Source organism: Ascaphus truei, chromosome 5 (genome assembly GCF_040206685.1).
Source record: "Ascaphus truei isolate aAscTru1 chromosome 5, aAscTru1.hap1, whole genome shotgun sequence".
In the NCBI taxonomy this organism is placed as follows: Eukaryota; Metazoa; Chordata; class Amphibia; order Anura; family Ascaphidae; genus Ascaphus; species Ascaphus truei.
The window spans coordinates 208,204,844-208,224,388 of record NC_134487.1 but is presented as its reverse complement, the minus strand read 5'-3'; the positions used below and the strand labels follow the sequence as shown (position 1 = coordinate 208,224,388).

The 19,545-nt window shown below is 42.0% G+C and overlaps 1 protein-coding gene across 3 annotated transcripts in view; it reads right to left on the bottom strand.

The window, feature by feature from the left end:
* The window catches only part of CYSTM1 (cysteine rich transmembrane module containing 1), a 97,863-nt gene that overhangs the window by 18,128 nt on the left and 60,190 nt on the right, over positions 1-19,545 (bottom strand). For 2 of the 3 annotated variants that reach the window (XM_075601614.1, XM_075601615.1), the window contains exons 5-6: positions 18,158-18,414; positions 12,093-12,418 (exon numbers count right to left, since the gene is read on the bottom strand). In XM_075601614.1, the coding sequence (XP_075457729.1) occupies positions 12,108-12,418; positions 18,158-18,414 (568 nt within the window). In that variant the 3' untranslated portion in view covers positions 12,093-12,107. Of the gene's footprint in view, positions 1-12,092; positions 12,419-18,157; positions 18,415-19,545 lie in introns of those variants that run through there. The other variant, XM_075601616.1, reaches the window with a different exon arrangement.

The window sequence follows — 19,545 nt, the reverse complement described above, 5'->3', positions numbered from 1 at the left end:
GTGCATGCACACCGCTAAATGGAGCTGGAGGGGGGTACTTATCTGCCGGTGCACTGTATCCAGGGAGGTCCAGACATCCCAAAGGAGATCAGCAAAGAAAATGGAAGCAGGCACACGGTCTACTGAAGATTCAATTTAATGTGCCACCAAAGGGTCCAATGTTTCGGCAAAAATTGCCTTTATCAAGGAGAGGGCTACAGGATACACAGGCGAGTTCCAGTACTAATATTATACAAACTCTGGACACTTTAAAGATCAAATTGGAGAAAATAAAAAGTGACCTGATCCATTTCAAAAAATTGAAATTCAAGAAGGTGGTGCAGGATTACAAGGACGGGAGAGTCTACCAGTGGCTCAAACAGGACCGCAAACAACGCAAACCCCAGAAGGGACGGGCCCCCCTCGACGAACCCAGACGCCAACACCAGCGATTCTGAAGCCCACTTCTCAACTGAATGACAGAGGGAAGCGCCACGGACTCCTTTTTTAGGACAGGCTGCGGAAAAGGGGGCAAAAAAAACCAGACGGGGGACGAAAAGAAAAATCCCCTCACCTTCGATCACAAACGGGCCAATGAGTATGGATACCTTGGTCATTAATCTCTCCCAGCATACACTAAGTGCAGAAGAGATATCTGTACGGGCACGTGGCCCCTCTTATGTACCCACCTCGAACTTTGATGACTTTGGACTAGAGGTTGACTTATTTAAATTTGAACGTTCACTTAACCTGAACTCCTTTTTTCCCCACAGGACAACAGAAACGGTGCCACCTACACGCCTACCAGGGACAGATAATTCGGTACAGCCTAACGAACCGTCAGGGACAGTTAATTCAGCCCATCAAAAAGGTACCAAAGTATGTAAATTAAAATCTACATTCATACCACCTTTCAAAAATCAGTCAGTAAGTACGTATATGCGATTGGTTAAAGCAGATATTGCCAAATATGTTAATACTAGGCATAAAATTACACACAACGTGACGCTTAGGGAAAAGAACGCTCTTAAAAAACTGTCCAATAATAGTGATATTATTAAAAGGGCAGATAAGGGTGGCGCCCGCGTCATACAAGATTACTCTGCATACAAAACAGAAGTAACAAGACAGCTGAGTTCAATTGACTGTTACATCAAAATTGGATAGAGATCCTACTCTGAATTACGCTAGGGAGATAAAGGAGATTATTCAGCTTGGTCTCAACAACCGCTGGATATCTGAGACTGAAGCAGAATTTCTCACAATAGAACATCCTAAATGCCCATTGTTTTATACCCTCCCAAAAATACACAAAAGTTTATAATTGCCTCCAGGACGACCAATTATAGCAGCTATACATTCACTTAACCAGCCATTAGCTATATATGTGGACACATTTCTCAATCCTATAGCGCAGAAAGCACGCTCATACATGAAGGATACCTTTGACTTTCTAACCAAACTCAGATATCCCACGGAATGGTACTGACCATATTATTTATTTATTTATAAAATATTTTACCAGGAAGTAATACATTGAGAGTTACCTCTCGTTTTCAAGTATGTCCTGGGCACAGAGTAAAACAAAATAATACATGGTTACAAATACAGTTACATAAATGAACAAGGTATACATTATATACAAGACATTGCATGCACAGTTAAAGAAAATATATATTATGAGCGTATGAAACAGTTACAGACCAGATTAAAGTGTGAGACAGCCTTAGATTTGAAAGAACTTAAGCTGGTGGTGGATATGAGAGTCTCTGGTAGGTTGTTCCAGTTTTGGGGTGCACGGAAGGAGGAGGAACGTCCGGATACTTTGTTGAGTCTTGGGACCATGAATAGTCTTTTGGAGTCTGATCTCAGGTGATAGGTACTGCATGTGGTAGGGGTGAGGAGCTTGTTCAGGTAGCTGGGTAGCTGGCCCAGAAAGTATTTGAGGGTGAGACAGGAAAGGTGAACTTTGCGCCTAGACTCTAGTGATGACCAATCTAGTTCTTTGAGCATTTCGCAGTGGTGTGTGTTGTAGTTGCATTGGAGAACAAAACGACAAATTGAATTGTAGAGGGATGTCAAGTTTGCTAAGGTGGGTTTGAGGAGCCGAGCCATATACTATGTCTCCATAGTCAATAATTGGCATTAGCATCTGCTGTCTAATACGCTTTCTGACCAGGACTTAGGGAGGATTTGTTCCTGTAAAGTACCCCTAGTTTGGCATAGGTCTTGGTTGTCAGGGTATCAATGTGCATCCCGAATGTTAAGTGGGAGTCAAACCATAAGCCCAGGTATTTAAAACTAGTGACAGGTGTTAGGGTGGTGGTAGCGTTGGTTCTAATCAGGAGCTCAGTCACTGGAAGCTTTACAAATTTAGTCTTGGTCCCAAATACCATTGTTACAGTCTTGTCAGTGTTTAAAAACAGTTTGTTTTGGGAAATCCAGTTTTCGAGTCTCAAAAAGTCAGACTGAAGTATGTGTTGAAGGTCAGAGAGGCTATGGCTGTGTGCATAGAGGATTGTGTCATCTGCATGCATGTGTATTGAGGCTTCCTTACAAGCTGTGGGAAGATCATTAATGAACACTGAGAAGAGTAGGGGCCCCAGAATAGAGCCTTGCGGTACACCACAGGTGATATCCAGGGGGTTGGAGTTAGAGCCTGAGATGGACACATGTTGGGATCTTCCTGATAGGTAGGACTGAAACCAGTTTAAAGCATGTTTCCCTATTCCAGAGCTCTGGAGTTTGTTAAGCAGGATAACATGATCAACTGTGTCAAAAGCCTTTGCAAAATCTAGGAATACTGCACCAGTGAGTTGTCCCCGTTCCATTCCACACTGGATTTCATTGCAAACTTTTAGCAGGGTAGTTACGGTGGAGTGTTTGGGGCGAAAGCCAGACTGGAATTGGCTAGGGAAATTTGTTTTGGTGTAGAAATCGCTTAATTGGGAGTGGACACATTTTTCCATAACTTTGGATAGAATTGGGAGAAGTGAGATTGGCCTGTAGTTTGGGACAGTGTTTTTGTCCCCACTTTTGAAGATTGGGACAACTCTGGCAGTTTTCCAGGTCTTAGGGATATGGCCTGCAGACAGGATAGAGTTGACTATGGACGCAATTGGTTTGGCAATGGCTGGGGCACCAAGTCGTAGGAACCTAGATTGTAGTAAGTCGGGTCCACATTGGCTGCTTAGTTTTAGTTTGAGGAGCGCTTGTGTAATCTCCTCTTCAGATACTGGGCTAAATTGGAAATTGTGGGCAGTGTTGGGAGGGGGTGGTTAGTATGGACGTCTCCAGCCTATATACAATTATACCTCATGAGGAAGGCTTGGATATAGTGAAAACTGCTTTATCCGCCCACTACCAGGTCACAGTCCCCACGGAATATATTATGCTCCTTTTACATTTCATCCTCTATAAAAACTATTTCAAATTTGAAAAGGAGCATTTTCTGCAAATTAAGGGAACTGTGATGGGAAGTAACATGGCTCCCGCCAATCTGTATATGGTAGATTTTGAGGAGAAGTATATATACACATCAATATACTTTAAGTACATGGTTGGGTATTATAGATATATTGACGATCTGTTCTTTGTATGGACAGGCACTGAGGATCAGCTACTGTCATTCTTTGATTACTTGCACAATCTTCCTTCTCCTGTACAGCTTACTAATATCTGGAGCACTAAGCAATTATCCTTTCTAGATGTCCTGATTTCCCAAGAAAATGGTGAGTTTCACACAGACCTCTACAGGAAAGACACTGATAGAAATGCCCTGTTACGTACTGATAGTCACCATCCACCATCTCTCATACACAGATAGAAAATCAGCAATACACTCACAAACATCCGGTCAGTTTAGGCAGTATGTGGTAATCCACAGATGCGTGCTGGAGTTGTGCAAGGTTGTCTTTGCGTGGGGATACTATGCCAGCTGCTACAGCGCGTCCGCTGCCTGCTTCCGCCCTCCCAGTGGCTGGAGTGCCCTTCCGTGTCACGTGACGGCTTCAGACTGCGTCACCACGTGACCTCCTCACACTCCCCCTCCGTAGGACGTCGCAACAGCGCGGCACTTCAGGGATGATCTCACCACAGCCCGGTCTAACAGAGTCAGCCCGCTCCCTGTCTTCTCCCTCACAAAGTTCAACTGCAGTACGCTCACAGTCACGATCCTCCTTGTACCATACAAGTCACCCTACGCGTTTCGAGGCCTCTTCATCAGGGGTGTGGCTTGTTATAGTGACGTGCTCCTTTATATACTGTGTATCTCTAAGGTTCATCTTAAGGTTTGCTGCCTCCCCCTACTGGCGAAAAACACTGCATAATGCTAACTGATAATTGCATACAATCAATACACTGAGGACTGAAGGAAACCTCAATGTACAATAAATAACATAGCCAATGCCAGAACCCTAAATAATAACATATTCCTATACATATAAGTATATTGGCTCAATAAATTAGGGACATGCATATCCATATGTTCAAACTCCTAATTAACACTGAGAGATATCAGTGTACTATAACTCACAACCAAAACTTATTAGACAATAAAATACTATAAAACATCATTAAAAATCATATACATATCAACATTATACAGAACCTAAAATACATATGATTGAATGAACAACCTCTTACGTAATATAAATAAATACATTAAGATAAAACTGGAATTAAAACCTCCTAACATAAAAAAGATATTAAATCTACCTCTTCATTAAGACCATCTGGTGAGAGCGTACCTAGTTCATGGATCCAGAAGGTTTCACTTTGTCTTAACCTAAGGAATTGGCCACCCCCTGGGTGCACACCCCTGATGAAGAGGCCACGCCTCGAAACGCGTATAAAGGGGATGACCAATTCCTTAGATTAAGACAAAGGGAAACCTTCTGGATCCATGAACTAGGTATGCTCTCACCAGATGGTCTTAATGAAGAGGTAGATTTAATATCTTTTTTATGTTAGGAGGTTTTAATTCCAGTTTTATCTTAATGTATTTATTTATATTACGTAAGAGGTTGTTCATTCAATCATACTGTATGTATTTTAGGTTCTGTATAATGTTGATATGTATATGATTTTTAATGATGTTTTATAGTATTTTATTGTCTAATAAGTTTTGGTTGTGAGTTATAGTACACTGATATCTCTCAGTGTTAATTAGGAGTTTGCATGTCCCTAATTTATTGAGCCAATATACTTATATGTATAGGAATATGTTATTATTTAGGGTTCTGGTATTGGCTATGTTATTTATTGTACATGGAGGTTTCCTTCAGTCCTCAGTGTATTGATTGTATGCAATTATGTACTAGTTAGCATTATGCAGTGTTTTTCGCCAGTAGGGGGAGGCAGCAAACCTTAAGATGAACCTTAGAGATACACAGTATATAAAGGAGCATGTCACCATAACAAGCCACACCCCTGATGATGAGGCCACGCCTCAAAACGCGTAGGGTGACTTGTATGGTGCAAGGAGGATCGTGACTGTGAGAGTACTGCAGTTGAACTTCGTGAGGGAGAAGACAGGGAGCGGGCTGACTCTGTTAGACCGGGCTGTGGTGAGATCATCCCTGAAGTGCCGCACTGATGCGACGTCCTACGGAGGAGGGGGAGTGTGAGGAGGTCACGTGGTGACGCAGTCTGAAGCCGTCACGTGACACGGAAGGGCACTCCAGCCACTGGGAGGGCGGAAGCAGGCAGCGGACGCGCTGTAGCAGCTGGCATAGTAACCCCACTCAAAGACAACCTTGCACAACTCCAGCACGCATCTGTGGATTACCACATACTGCCTAAACTGACCGGATGTTTGTGAGTGTATTGCTGATTTTCTATCTGTGTTTTTAACCTAGTAAAACTTTATTTGCACCAGGAAGTGTGCGCTTTCTTTTCTTCTCATCCTTTGCAGCTATCACTGAAGTACTGGGTTAGTACTTCCATCTGAGAAAGCAGCACCCTCCTGGACTTTTGCAGCAGCCTGGACTGTTTTTGGACTAAAATTTCACATGATTGGACTCTAAGGTTGTATCTGAACTACTTTGGGGTCAATCAGGGAACATATTTACACTCTTTTTGTTTGTCATTGAGCGCCTGTAGCTGAACCTTATATAGTGTATGCATTTAGGCATTGATAATTGTGATTGTGGAACTGATCAGCAAGTCTTTCCTTTAATAAAGCTGTGAATCCTAATAGGGCAATTAAGGATGAGAAGCATATGAATAGCACTGTGGCTAATCCTGGACACATGATACATAAAGCTTGGCCCCCTGCAGATGCACTTACTAGAATTCCCTCCTACTGTCTCTGCACGTTCTCCCTACCTACCAATTAGATTGTAAGCTCCTCGGAGCAGGGACTCCTCTTCATTAATGTTACTCTTATGTCTGAAGCACTTATTCCCATGACCTGTTATTTATATTATTTGTTATTTATATGATTACAACATGTATTACTACTGTGAAGCGCTATGTATATTTATGGCGCTATATAAATAAAGACATACAATACAATACAATGAGAAACGTATTGTATTCACCACCACATATAATAGGGCAAGTAAATTCGTCAGGTCTATAATCAGAAAACATTGGCACCTGCTGCAGAATGATGAGGTGTTAGCAGATTGTTGTCGGACACCCCCTTTGGTCGCCAATAGGAGAGGGAGGAATCTGTCAGACAACTTGATACATGCTGACAACAGAGACCATTACCATACGCCCCACTTCTTAGAAGGTGGCAAACCGGGTAACTTCAGGTGTATGAATTGTTCAGTGTGCAACAGTCTCGTTACCGGGGACGTGTTTTGTCATCTTCATAGTGGTAGAAAGATCACAATAAAAAATCGCATCACATGTAGATCTACATTTGTGATATACATAATTAGGTGCCCATGTGGTCTTATCTATGTAGGTAAGACTACACACATGCTAAAGGTGAGATTTATTGAACACAAAAATGTGATACGCAAGGGCACCAACCCTACTGTACTGGTACAGCACTGTGTAGAACACAAACACAATGTAGCATCTCTTAGATGGGGATTGAAGAAATAGCACCAAGACAAGGATACCCCGACAGAGACACCTTTTTACTAAGGCGTGAGGCTTATTGGATCCACACACTGCAGACAAGTAATGGCAGGGGCCTGAATGAACAACAACATTTCAAAAGCTTTCTTAACAGGAGGTAGCCGATGGACTCTGTAGATCTCTGTGCATCTCGTCATGGACCCCTGCGACTCACTATTGAACAATACGCTCCTCTGTGGATTTCTATATATATGCATTATTTATATTATGTATCCTTTCATGTTTTTCATGTCTACACGAATAGCTGCTAGCATAGATACAGTTCAATACCTCTTTTAAACACTTTATTAAGTGACATTATGTTTAATTGGTTATAATGTACACGTTTTTGCCTTATTCACTTTAATGTACTAAGGTCTCACTGCACTTGTCTGTTTATGTAAGGGCTATCACCCCTACATGATTATGCATGTCCCCTTAGGCATCGGGCTGCATTTTTTACACTCTGCTGCCTGGGGCTCGCCCCCCCTCCCCCCTGGACGTCTGACGTCATCGCGTCACGTCGTGAGGGCACGCTGACGTCACCAGGGGAGCCTCGGCTGCCAGTAGAAGGGCTGCTCTCTGTATGTCCCACATGTTGCAGGATCACCATCTTTGCCTGTTACAGGCATCAGGGAGGCTGTCTTCACAGGCACCCATGCTCCCCCCCTGGTGGCGCATGACACCATCACGCCACGTTGGGCAGGCGTCCTGACGTCACGACGTGGGCGTCGACATCCAGGAGAATGGCAGCAGTAATCGTGGAGGGGTGAGTACCTATCAGTGTATATATAGTGGTGTTTTATGTGTATCCTGTAGCCCTCTCCTTGATGAAGGCAATTTTTGCCGAAACGTTGGACCCTTTGGTGGCACATTAAATTGCATCTTCAGAAGATCCTGTGTCTGCTTCCATTTTCTTTGCGAACCTTACATCTGCCCAGGAAGGGGTGGATGTTATATTGCCAAGAGAAGGGTAAGAAACCCAGGCAAGGATCGTTTCATGGAGCAAGCTGCAAGGTATTATCTTACTGGGTTATGTAGGAATCAGTGAAAGTGGAAATTTCTCTTGCCAGAAGGAAGCTATATGTGATGTACTACCTGCTGATGATTACAACTCAATAAACCTGTTCAGTTATAAAGTTTTTACATTCTGCAAATTCAACCAATCGGTCTCCACATTCATTTCTGTTACCGTAACCATACTTGGCAACTAATGCTTAGTCCTTCTGATGGGCACCAACCTTTGAATTAAAATCTTCCAGAGGTGACAATTTCCTTTGTTGTTAAGTTTGTTGATTTCATGGTATAAGTCTTTCATTGTCTGTGTGACTTGATGCTGGAGCATTTACTTGAATTATTTGAAGCCTGTATCGCTTTATCAACTGAATGATGATTTCGACTGCTCTTTCTAATGCGCTTTCATATACCACTATGTTGTAACTAACATAATATAAATATATATATATAAATATATATATATATATATATATATATATATATATATATATATACATATATATATATACATATATATACATATATATATACACACACACACATACACCATAATACTGAGTTAAGTTATGGTGAGTAAAAAAAGTGACAAAAACCCTCCACAGGAAAGCAAATATGCAAATACAACTGTATGCTCATCTGCATGTCTTAGGCAGGTCTGCAACCCCGCCTTTCCCCATTATCACCCAGCATACAGCACTTCCACTGCAGCAAGGAATTCTGGGAAATGACATGCAAATGAGCACACAGTGTTACTTTTTGCCTCAAAAACCATTTTTAACATGGTTCCCTATACACTGGCGACACACTTTATTCGAGCTCGGCTAGTCCCACGAATTCGGGTATACCCGGGTGTATTGAGGTTTGTGACTGTTTTCTGCCCGAGTGCATTGAGGTATTTTCCAGGCAGGGATTGAAGCATTTTATTCCCGCTGGCTGCAATACTGCACAGTATATATATATATATACTGCATTACAATTCATGAATTTATGCCATCTGGTAGACACTCGAAGCATTGCAGCCTATTAAATCCTAATCATTATCATTTAACAGATCAGCCGCCCGTCAGCCAGGCATGAACCCAGGCTGGGAAGGCAAACGAAACGGGGCTTGTCAGAGGTGAGGAGCGGCGCATTCCATGTATCTGCCAGGTACATACTGGGTATTTGGTCGAATAAAGTGTGTCGGTGCAGTAGGCTTAAGCTTGCTGCATGGTCACAGCTTGGAGCACAGCCAGGGTTAAGGTGCATACCCAGAAAACCACCCACAGACAGCTGTTTCGACCCACAAATGGGGCAGTTTGTGGTGCATGTCCTATACCAATAGTAAGAGAAAAGTAATCCACTCCAGCAGGAGCAGACACAAGACAGCACTCAAAGGTAAGTAAGAAAACTTGTATTAAAAAATAGACATAGCACAAACATGACCAACGTTTCGGTCCTCGTGGGACCTTCAGCACCACCCTGAGGAGGGTTCCACGAGGACCGAAACATTGGTCATGTTTGTGCTATGGTTATTTTTGAATACAGTACAAGTTTTCTTACTTACCTTTGAGTGCTGTCTTGTGTCTGCTGGAGTGGATTCTCTCTCTCGCTCCACACAAGTGTGTGTGTGTGTGTGTGTGTGTGTGTGTGTATATATATATACACACACACACACACACACACACACACACACACACACGTGTATATATACACATATATATATATATATATATACACATATATACACACACACACACATTTTTTTTCTTCTATGAGGTCCATGTACATAACGAATCTCAGTACATCTGCTTCCCCTAATGTTTAGGGCTAGGTATTGTGTTGTCATACATGTCAGTAGCCTGGCAACCAGTTTGCTAAACATACATTGTATATATTTGTTTTTAAATATCTCTGTGTTCCTATACAGTTGCAGGCATGTACAGCTTAGGCTGCAGCCAGGCAGGGAGAGAGCGCGCTGGCGCTCGTGCGTGGTTACGTCACGCTCTCTGCTGGGTGATTTATGGCCAGCTAGTTGCGCGGGGGGGCATCGGGGGACGCGGCCATGACATCAGAGTGCTGGTCCGCCATCATTAGACGAACCGCTCACGTGACGCGCCATAATCAAATTTGCTTGCCTCTGCAAGTAGCCAAGCGCCATGTACGCAGGCGCTCACTCACGTTGGCCACACACATTGCAGCAATGTGTTTCATCACGGCCAGCGCAAGCGCAGGCGCCCGCTCAGCATCACCCTGGACGAGGCCTTAGTGTGAGATCGATCTGCTGTGTTTACTCTTTGCTGCACTGTGATTGGCTTCAGTTCTACACATGACCGCTTACGTCACCCCTGGCTGACTATTGAAAAACCTACCGCCGCTACAGAGAATCGCTCCCGGAAGAAGCCCGCATTGGCGAAACGGCGTTGGGGCGTTTATTTTTGCCGGGACCTGTTCCTCCGCTTCATCACTTCACCTCCCCCTGCTAAGCGCTGCACAAGCAGCTGTGTCTCAGATGACTACATCACACAGAGCCCTGTGGATGCCTGAGAGTTCTCTTTATAGCTGGCTGCTGTCTGACTCCATGGATTCCCAATTTTGATGAAAGTGCAAGTACAAGTGCTCTCAAAAGAATATAAGTGCATACTAGCACTCTGAGTATGAGGATCAATGTTTTGGTTCACACAAGAACCTTTATCTTAATAAAGGTTCTTGTATGAACAGAAACGTTGATCCCTGTTCATTAAATATTTTTTACTTGCAGACCAATAGAGTGCCGCTATTTTCTTTTCTGTTTTAAGGCCAATTATATTGGATCCTTTACTCACTGAGCCATTACTTTGTATAACAAAACATCTATTGTTAAGCGTAATGATTGGCCTAATTAAGTATGAAAAATGTTTATAATTCAAGGTTACCTAAAAACAAAGGCAACACATTGTTTCCATAATACAGAATAACAAATGTGAGTAGATACTAACATTTTGTCCAGTGCTCGCTGAAAGGGGTGTACTGTATATCCTTGGCAGTCCGTTCAAGTTAATGCAGGAATCAATGCTTTTATATTTAGGGTATGCCTGCTGGAAGCACCTAACTCCAGGTAGTATAAAAAGATTTAGCCTTGCCCACGGTTCTGAAGAGGGCCACTTGCTTTAGCAATAGAAGCCAAAGTGAATACCCTGGACGGGACTCAACAATTTAGCCATGACCAGTATTGCATGCTTTAGTGGCCACTAAGGTTACCAAGGAGTTAATACATATAGCCTAACTACCCATTGTATATCATAGTGGTACCACCGCTATGGCATATAAGGGGTTAACCCACCTGTAATCCCCCTTGAGCACTCTAATCTCCCTTTCGGGGAACCTACACCATAACCAACAATCCAAGCTCGATGGAAAAGTAAAAAAAGTAAAAAAACAACAAATCCATTTTCATCCTGGCTGTAGGACGTTGGTTGAAGAATTTTATCCAAAAGCACTGGATCCTCTGTTGAGAGAAGAGCAGTTGAGTCTTCCTTCTCTTTTCAGGCAAGATGTTGCCTCTTCTGAGATGTCCCAAACATACATACATACATACATACATACTGTAAAACAAAAGAAGACAGTGCAGCCAGGTGGTGTACCGGATGAACATTTGTCATCACCCAGACGAATCCTGTTGTATATACAATTCTATGCGCAAGTTCTGTCCATGTTTGTGAGTTGCCTGTTTTTATTTTTTGAATCTTATTAAATGGTAATACCGAGTTACGCTATGGAGGCTGCACTGTCTTTTGTTTTGCAGTGAATCATGGGAGGGGGTTGATCCTGCTGACAGATGCACGGCATATTTCCTATTTTGGATGTTTTTTGCTGTTCCTATATCCTCTTGTTTCTGTGATCCATTCTCTTTTCACTTATCCTTGTTATCTATGATTGTTTGTCTGTTTGTTTCATGTTAAGCCAGACCATGGTCATAATCACTTAGCCATGTGTCACGGCTGACCAGAACTTATCAACACTTTTTATATTTCGGGATTCTAGATTGAACACGACAAGGAGGCAAACTAAATTACCATTTATTTCCTTACTAGACAAACACACGACAGCTTCAGAATACACTTAATACAACACTTACTGGGATGGGGAAATGAAATAAAATGTCCTTTGCAAGAAAGCACAAGAAATGCAGTCTCTGAAGTCCAGTTGGCTAGATCGCAAGTTGACGATCTTATAACTTTGCCAAATAAAGGAATTTCGTGGAAGTTCATAGGAATTCGTTCAGTAGTCACCAGGGCTAACGAATTCCGGAGTTTGGGGAAAATCCTTGATTGCGATGTTATTAACCCCTTGCGTCCTGGAACCGCTACCGCTGTACTTGAACGAAATCCTGCGTAGACACAACATGAATCACATCTGGATCACACTGGGGATAGTCCGGTGGGCACAGTTATAGGGTTCACTAGCTTATCCTTAACATGTATGCCCAATCCCCTCTGTGGGAACAGTTAACCCACCAATCCCTGACTTGCCCGTAGTTTGTAAAACTGGCAAAAAAGGCTTTCCGGTCTGTAAAGCGCACGTGCTCACTTGACACCCATGCGGTTTAGCATACCTGGAATACACCACTTTCCTTGCGACCCTGGGTCTGAGGTTTGGCTCCAAGGTGCGAATGTCTCATGCTGGGTGCCAGTATCTAGCACTCCGCAACATCCTGGCCATTTTCCCACCTTGCGTCTCTGAGGCTTTTTATATCTACATTTCCCCTAGACTTAGAGGCTCCCACTTAGCAGGACCTCTTTGAAATGCAGGAAGGAAAATACCTTCAGCTCATGCACCCTTAGCATATTTACATGCCAAAGGAATTCTTCCCGGGCTTACAGAAAACAGTTCCTGCCTGTACATTTTAAATTCACAGTATTACACACTTTATTAAAACATCATGTTCTGGGTGTACTACAACTGTAATTTTTAGATGTACGTGATTGTTTTATTTATTTACACTTGCACACCAAACATCAGGGTGCTGGCTGCCTCCGTTCGCGAGTTAGCCCGCTTCATTGAAAAGCTTCAAGTTCACCCAGTTCCCACATCAATTGACCTACTTCTCATGGCCATTGACTTTCTGCTTTTCAAGTTCTGCGAGCTAACAAGGTACGGATACATTGTATCGGTAAAACACTTCAAGTCTAACCGCAAGCCACTTATTCAATTGACTTGCGGTTACAGAGTCAAGAGCTTGAAATGGATACCCATACTATACAGCAGAGCTCCCATACTCAGCACTGGCTTTGACGCTCACCACGTCATCTTGTGCCTGAAAATTAGATAGCACAGTTCACGTGTATTTCTATTACAGCAGGGAATAAAGAGAAAGAAATACAGTGCACAACTATTAAAACCTATATAACTATTAAAAAAACGTGAAATTATTTCGAAATAAACCTTAGTGACACCCTTAACCTTAAGATGTATACTAAAACATACAATATCTGTGATAGCAATTGGCGGCTGTAGTAAGTCAGGGTGGCTCAACACTCCAACAGCACTAAACAAACAGGATACAAAAAAACATAGCGCAAAACCGCATAGTGAAGTATATCAAAATATAATTATATATAAAAAAGGTGAGTATTCAGCATACATTGAGTAGAAGAAACAAGCGCATTGAGTGCATAAAGCACAACAGGTTACCACACTGTAGCAGATGTTGTAGTTCACTGGTAAGCTCAGTTGGAAAGATTTGTGATGTCAGCCTCACGTTCTCGGTAGAAGATGTAACAGGAACTCTGTCTATCCTGTGGTCTCAGCCCCATCAAAGGAAGGTTCCTCTCGGGGGTATCGGCGTGTGGATGCTCTCACAACAGGATCTCGTCGCCACTGAGACTTATCCTTCTTTTACTACGATTTTATAGCCCTACTTCCAGTGTTCCTAATTGCTTAGTGGCAGATTTAGTCATCAGTTTCGTGACTATTAGTAGCTGTTACTATCACTGCTACGGTGAGACTAAGACTCTGTTCCGCCTTGGACTGATTCCCGCACTACATATGCGGAAGAGACCATCATCCATGTCGCTGTGATGTCACTCAGTGGCGACGAGATCCTGTTGTGCGAGCATCCACACGCCAATACCCCCGAGTGGAACCTTCCCTTGATGGGGCTGAGACAACAGGATAGACGGAGTTCCTGTTACATCTTCTACCGAGAACGTGAGGTTGACATCACAAATCTTTCCAACTGAGATTACCAGTAAACTACAACATCTGCTACAGTGTGGTAACCTGTTGTGCTTTATGCACTCAATGTACGCTGAATATTCACCTTTTTTATATATAATTATATTTTGATATACTTCACTATGCGGTTTTGCGCTGTTTTTTTGTTTCCTGTTTGTTTACAGCAGGGAATAGCCTGCAAATTGGGGTTAAAAAGGCTGGGACAGGGCAAACACAGCAGTGCAGTGCAAATACTTTTAACCCCTTCCTTCCCAATGCGAGTTGGGGTTAATCAGCTGGTTTTAATACCTTTATTTAGGCCTGATTAACCCTCTCATCGCCACACCATTGCTTACGCTCTCATTAGTGTTACCCTCCCTATATATTGGCACTGCAAATTTCTTTCTATCTATATCGCAAATAAAAAGATCACTTGTGAGCACATTCACATGTCTTAGGCAGGTCTGCAACCCTGCCTTTAATCATTATCCCCAGCATACAGTGCTTCCACTGCAGCAAGGGTTTCTGGGAAATGACATGCAAATGAGCACACAATGTGTCACCTTTTGTCTGAAAAACCATTGTTACATGGAGCCCATATAAGCTAATGATTGCTGTTAACACAGCTTTAAAAGCACAGCATGGGAATCAGATGCAAAGCCAGAGAAACCATTCACAGACATTTTTCAACCTTAATGGGTATCATCAGTGTGAAGTTGGTTGTACTGCTGGCGTTGCATTTTCAAGACTGTAGGGTTTACCATCACGTTTTAAGTTATGGTGGATGAAAAATCTATAGATATATCTATATCTATCTATATATAGCAAATGGAAATATTACTGTATGCTCATTTGCATGTCTTAGGCAGGTCTGCATCCCCACCTTTCAACATTATCACCCAGCACACAGCACACCCACTGCAGCAAGGGATTCTGGGAAATGACATGCAAATGAGCACAGTGCCACCTTTTGCTTCAAAACCATTAACATGGTTCCCAATAGGCTTAAGCTTGTTGCATGGTCACAACTTTGAGCACAGCCAGGGTTAAGATGCATAGCCAGTAAACCCACCCACAGACAGCCGTTTCAACCTTAATGGGTCTCATCAGTGAGGTGTTGGTTATACTGGCTATGCAAAAATGTAGCAAGGATAGGTTTTACCATACTTAGTTAAGTTATGGTGGGTAAAAAAAAGTGACAAAAATCCTCCACAGCAAAGCATATAGCAAATGGAAAAATTACTGTATGCTCATTTGCATGTCTCAGACAGGTCTGCAACCCCGCCTTTCACCATTATCACCCAGCACACAGCACTTCCACTGCAGCAAGGGATGCTTGCTGCAGTGGAAGTGCTGTGTGCTGGGTGATAATGGTGAAAGGCGGGGTTGCAGACCTGTCTGAGACATGCAAATGAGCATACAGTAATATTTCCATTTGCTATATGCTTTGCTGTGGAGGGATTTTGTCACCTTTTTTTATTTATCCACCATAACATATACATACATACATACATACATACATATATTTTTTTTAAGTTTTGGTGGGTGAAAAAGGCGACAGAAAACCTCCACCGTTAGCATATAGCCAATAAAGAATATCACTTGTGAGCACATTCACAGGTCTTAGACAGGTCTGCAACCCTGCCTTTCAACCATTATCACCTTGCATACAGTGCTCCCACTGCAGCAAGGGATTCTGGGAAATTACATGCAAATGAGCACACGTGTCACCTTTTGCCTGGAATATCCATTCCCATGGAGCCATTTAAGCTGATGTATCGCCGTTCACACAGCTTTTAAACACAGCATGGGATTAGCAAAGCAAGTACAGACCACCCACAGACATGTTTCATATATACACACACAATATATACATATAGCATTGGTCTGATTATATATATATATATATATATATATATATATATATATATATATATATATATATATATATATATATATATATATACATACACACACACACACACCTGTGACGTCCCACAGAAGGCCAGTCACATGGTACACAACCAATCATATTAGTTGATGTATCATTTGGACCACTCACTTTTACCTGAGAATGATTTCTCAGGCAAAGTGAGGGAATCACATGGTACATAAAGCATCCTGATCGATCATGCTCAGGCAAAAGTGAAGGAACCACACAACACATAAACCAATATGATGTGTACCATGTAATAGGCTTTCTGTGACATCACAGGTCTTATACAATACCTGGGACGTCTCAGAAGACCGGAAGAAGAGGAAGAGACAACATCTGAAGAAAGAAGAGGAAGAGACAACATCTGAAGAAAGAAGAGGAAGAGACAACATCTGAAGAAAGACGGGGAGAAAGAAAACGGCTTTAAAGAAAAGAAGAAGAAAAGAAGAAATACTCACCAGAGACTGATCTTTTATCAACAGAGGATCCAGGTCTCCGGGTCAAATTCTTCATCCAACGTCCAACAGTCATGATGGAAATGGATTTGAAATAGGCCATTGGGCTTGGTTTTGTGGTTGTGTGTTTTTGTTTATGCCATCAGCTTTTGGATTATTTATGTTTTTTTTTTTTTTTTTAATTTTGCCATCAGTTTTTGGATTATTTAACAAAAAAAGGTTTTGTTTCACTTGCCACTGGGCTTGGGTTCCATCTTGACAGGGGTAAGTAATATATTTATGCAGGGTAAACATTGATTGCCAATGTGGCTATCTAGGCCACCATTGGGGGTCTAGGTAGTCACAGTAACAATCAATGGATTAAATTTATAATTTTTATATAATGTGATTGTGCTTTATCATATATTTATTTTTAATGGGTGTGGTGTAATACTTTTCAAAGGGCAAAAGTCCTATTAGCCACATTTGGCTATTAGGATTATTGCCCATTACTGTAGGGTGGTTGTTTTGTTGGTGGGGGTAGGATATGGGATTAGGTGCCTCAAGTAGGAAGGTTAGACTACCAAATGGGGGTTAACTCCATGTATACCTGTTATAAAACATACAATGGGTAGTTATGGTCTTTGTATTAACCCCTTGGTTACCTTAGTGGCCATGAAGGCATGCATAATGCATGCCTTCATGGCAACTATGGCTTCCAAGGGGATAAATAATGTATTTTTGGGAAGGAAGATGTCTGGAAAATGTTGCAATGCAATATATATCAGACGTTAGCCGAATAACGTCACGTTAGCCATATGCAAATGAGCTGCTTAGCAGCTGTTCATTTCACATATAATTAGCTTTGAGGATACCCATTAAATCCAGGGAAAGTAACGGACACATTAGTAGCCCAGATTTAACAGAGCTTTGAGTACCTACCCTTAAGCTTTATGTTGGTTACACTTGTAGGGGTACGAGACATCAGGTAAGACAGTATATTAGAAAAACTTACTAGCTAATAGATTTATTTAAAGTGATGAGACAATTTTGTAATCATGTCTTGCTGGATATATATCACTGGCATTAAATCATTCAACAGAATTAGATGTTTTGTACTGAAAAGATGATGGACCAAGTACAGGACGGTTTAAAAAACTGACATGTTTTCTATGAGGGTGATAAACAAAAATAAATGTTTTTGTTGACTTTTATTAAATAATATGCTGTTTTCGGTCTTGAAATAAATGTTTTTCTGACCATACATTATATTTTTGTAAGTATAATTATTCATACTTATTTTTTGCTTTATTTGTATTTAGCCTGAAGAGCTAATTGATATAACCAACTATTTAATGGTCTGTATTTCCATTTTGCTGAAGAGGCAATAGGAAATGTATGTGTGTGTTGGCACACTTAACCACCGTTTTTAATTTACTGTACTAAATACCTCAAATCACTTTAATCATAGTATGCACATATACTCTGCCAAGTCAATCAATTGCTTTAATTCTATGGCATAACAATTTTACAAATGTCTTACCTGTATTTTTAGGTGCATCCATATACATTGGTGCAGGAGGTTGATTATTTTGCCAGCCATATTGAGGATAACCCTGATAGCCCGGTTGTCCTGGTGGTCCAGGGGGTCCAGGTTGGTATCCTGCAGGCCCTGGAGGATAACCAGGATAAGGATTCGGACCTGGGCCACCTGGCTGCTGAGCATATGGTGGGTATGGAGCAGAAGGGCCTGGGCCAGCATATGGCGGAGGGTTTTCGTAATTCATGGGGAAGATTCTTCTGTTTAAAAAAAGAGAAAACGAAAACATGGTTTTACACATGAACTCGGTTTAATTCAAAATACAATTTTTCATCTCAAAAGCTTCTCTTACCCTAAGCTCCGCTTACTGTCATCTTATCTTAATTTTCAGTGCCCAGTCCTCACCCAGCTCTCAACATTAAACTAGCACTACTACCAATCCGTGATTCCTCTACTATATATAATTGTGCTGACCTCATTTCTTTCCAAGCTACACTTTTCTTTCTACAATCCTCATTATTCCTCTAAATCCATTCATATACTGTATCTCCATCTCTCCTTTCTTCTCCACTTCTCCATTAACATGAACTACTTTCCCATTTGTGTCCTTTGACAGTATTCAGCAATACACCCTACACTAAAACACAACTCTAGAAATCCTCCTCTCACAGTATCTTTCTATCCATGCTTCTCTCCTCTCTGCTTCTGGGGATATTTCTCCCGATTCAGGTCCCTGTCTAATTCTACATGCTCTCATTCTTGCCTTCCACATCCAACTTGGCCTCCTCGTGGTGAAAATCCTCAAACCTCATTCTCATCCCCTGTCAACATCCCTCCCCTCTCCATTTCTCCTGTTCCCTTTGGACTGGCAACTCCTTTTCAAACAAGTTCCGGCCTGTACATGACTTATTTTTCTCTCTCTGCTGCTGCTTTTTACAATAAGCAAGACTTGGCTCACTCAGTCCGACTCTGCAGTGGACTCTGATGGTGGCCTTTCTTTCTCCCACACTCACCGCAGGTGTGGAGGTTTGGGATCCTCTCCTCAAGCTGCTTTCTTTTTTTTCTTTAAGACTCATAATGTTCATCTTTTTTTCCCCTCTCCCTTGCCAGGTGGCGGTCATCTATCACCCACCTACCTCTACTCGTCCCCCTTCTGTCTCTCTCTGACTTTGAAACCGAGTTCTCCTTCCATTTCCCTTCTGTAAGTACGCATATAGGATAAAATATCTGACGTATAAATGTAACATAGGTTGAACTTGATGGATGAATGTATTTTTTCAACCACCTCTACTACAGTATGTAACTAGGTAATAGTCGAGATGGGAGAGAATGCGCGCCCGTGTTCTAGCAGTAAAGCGAGAGAGGAAAGGACGTATCTTTGCAATCTTATG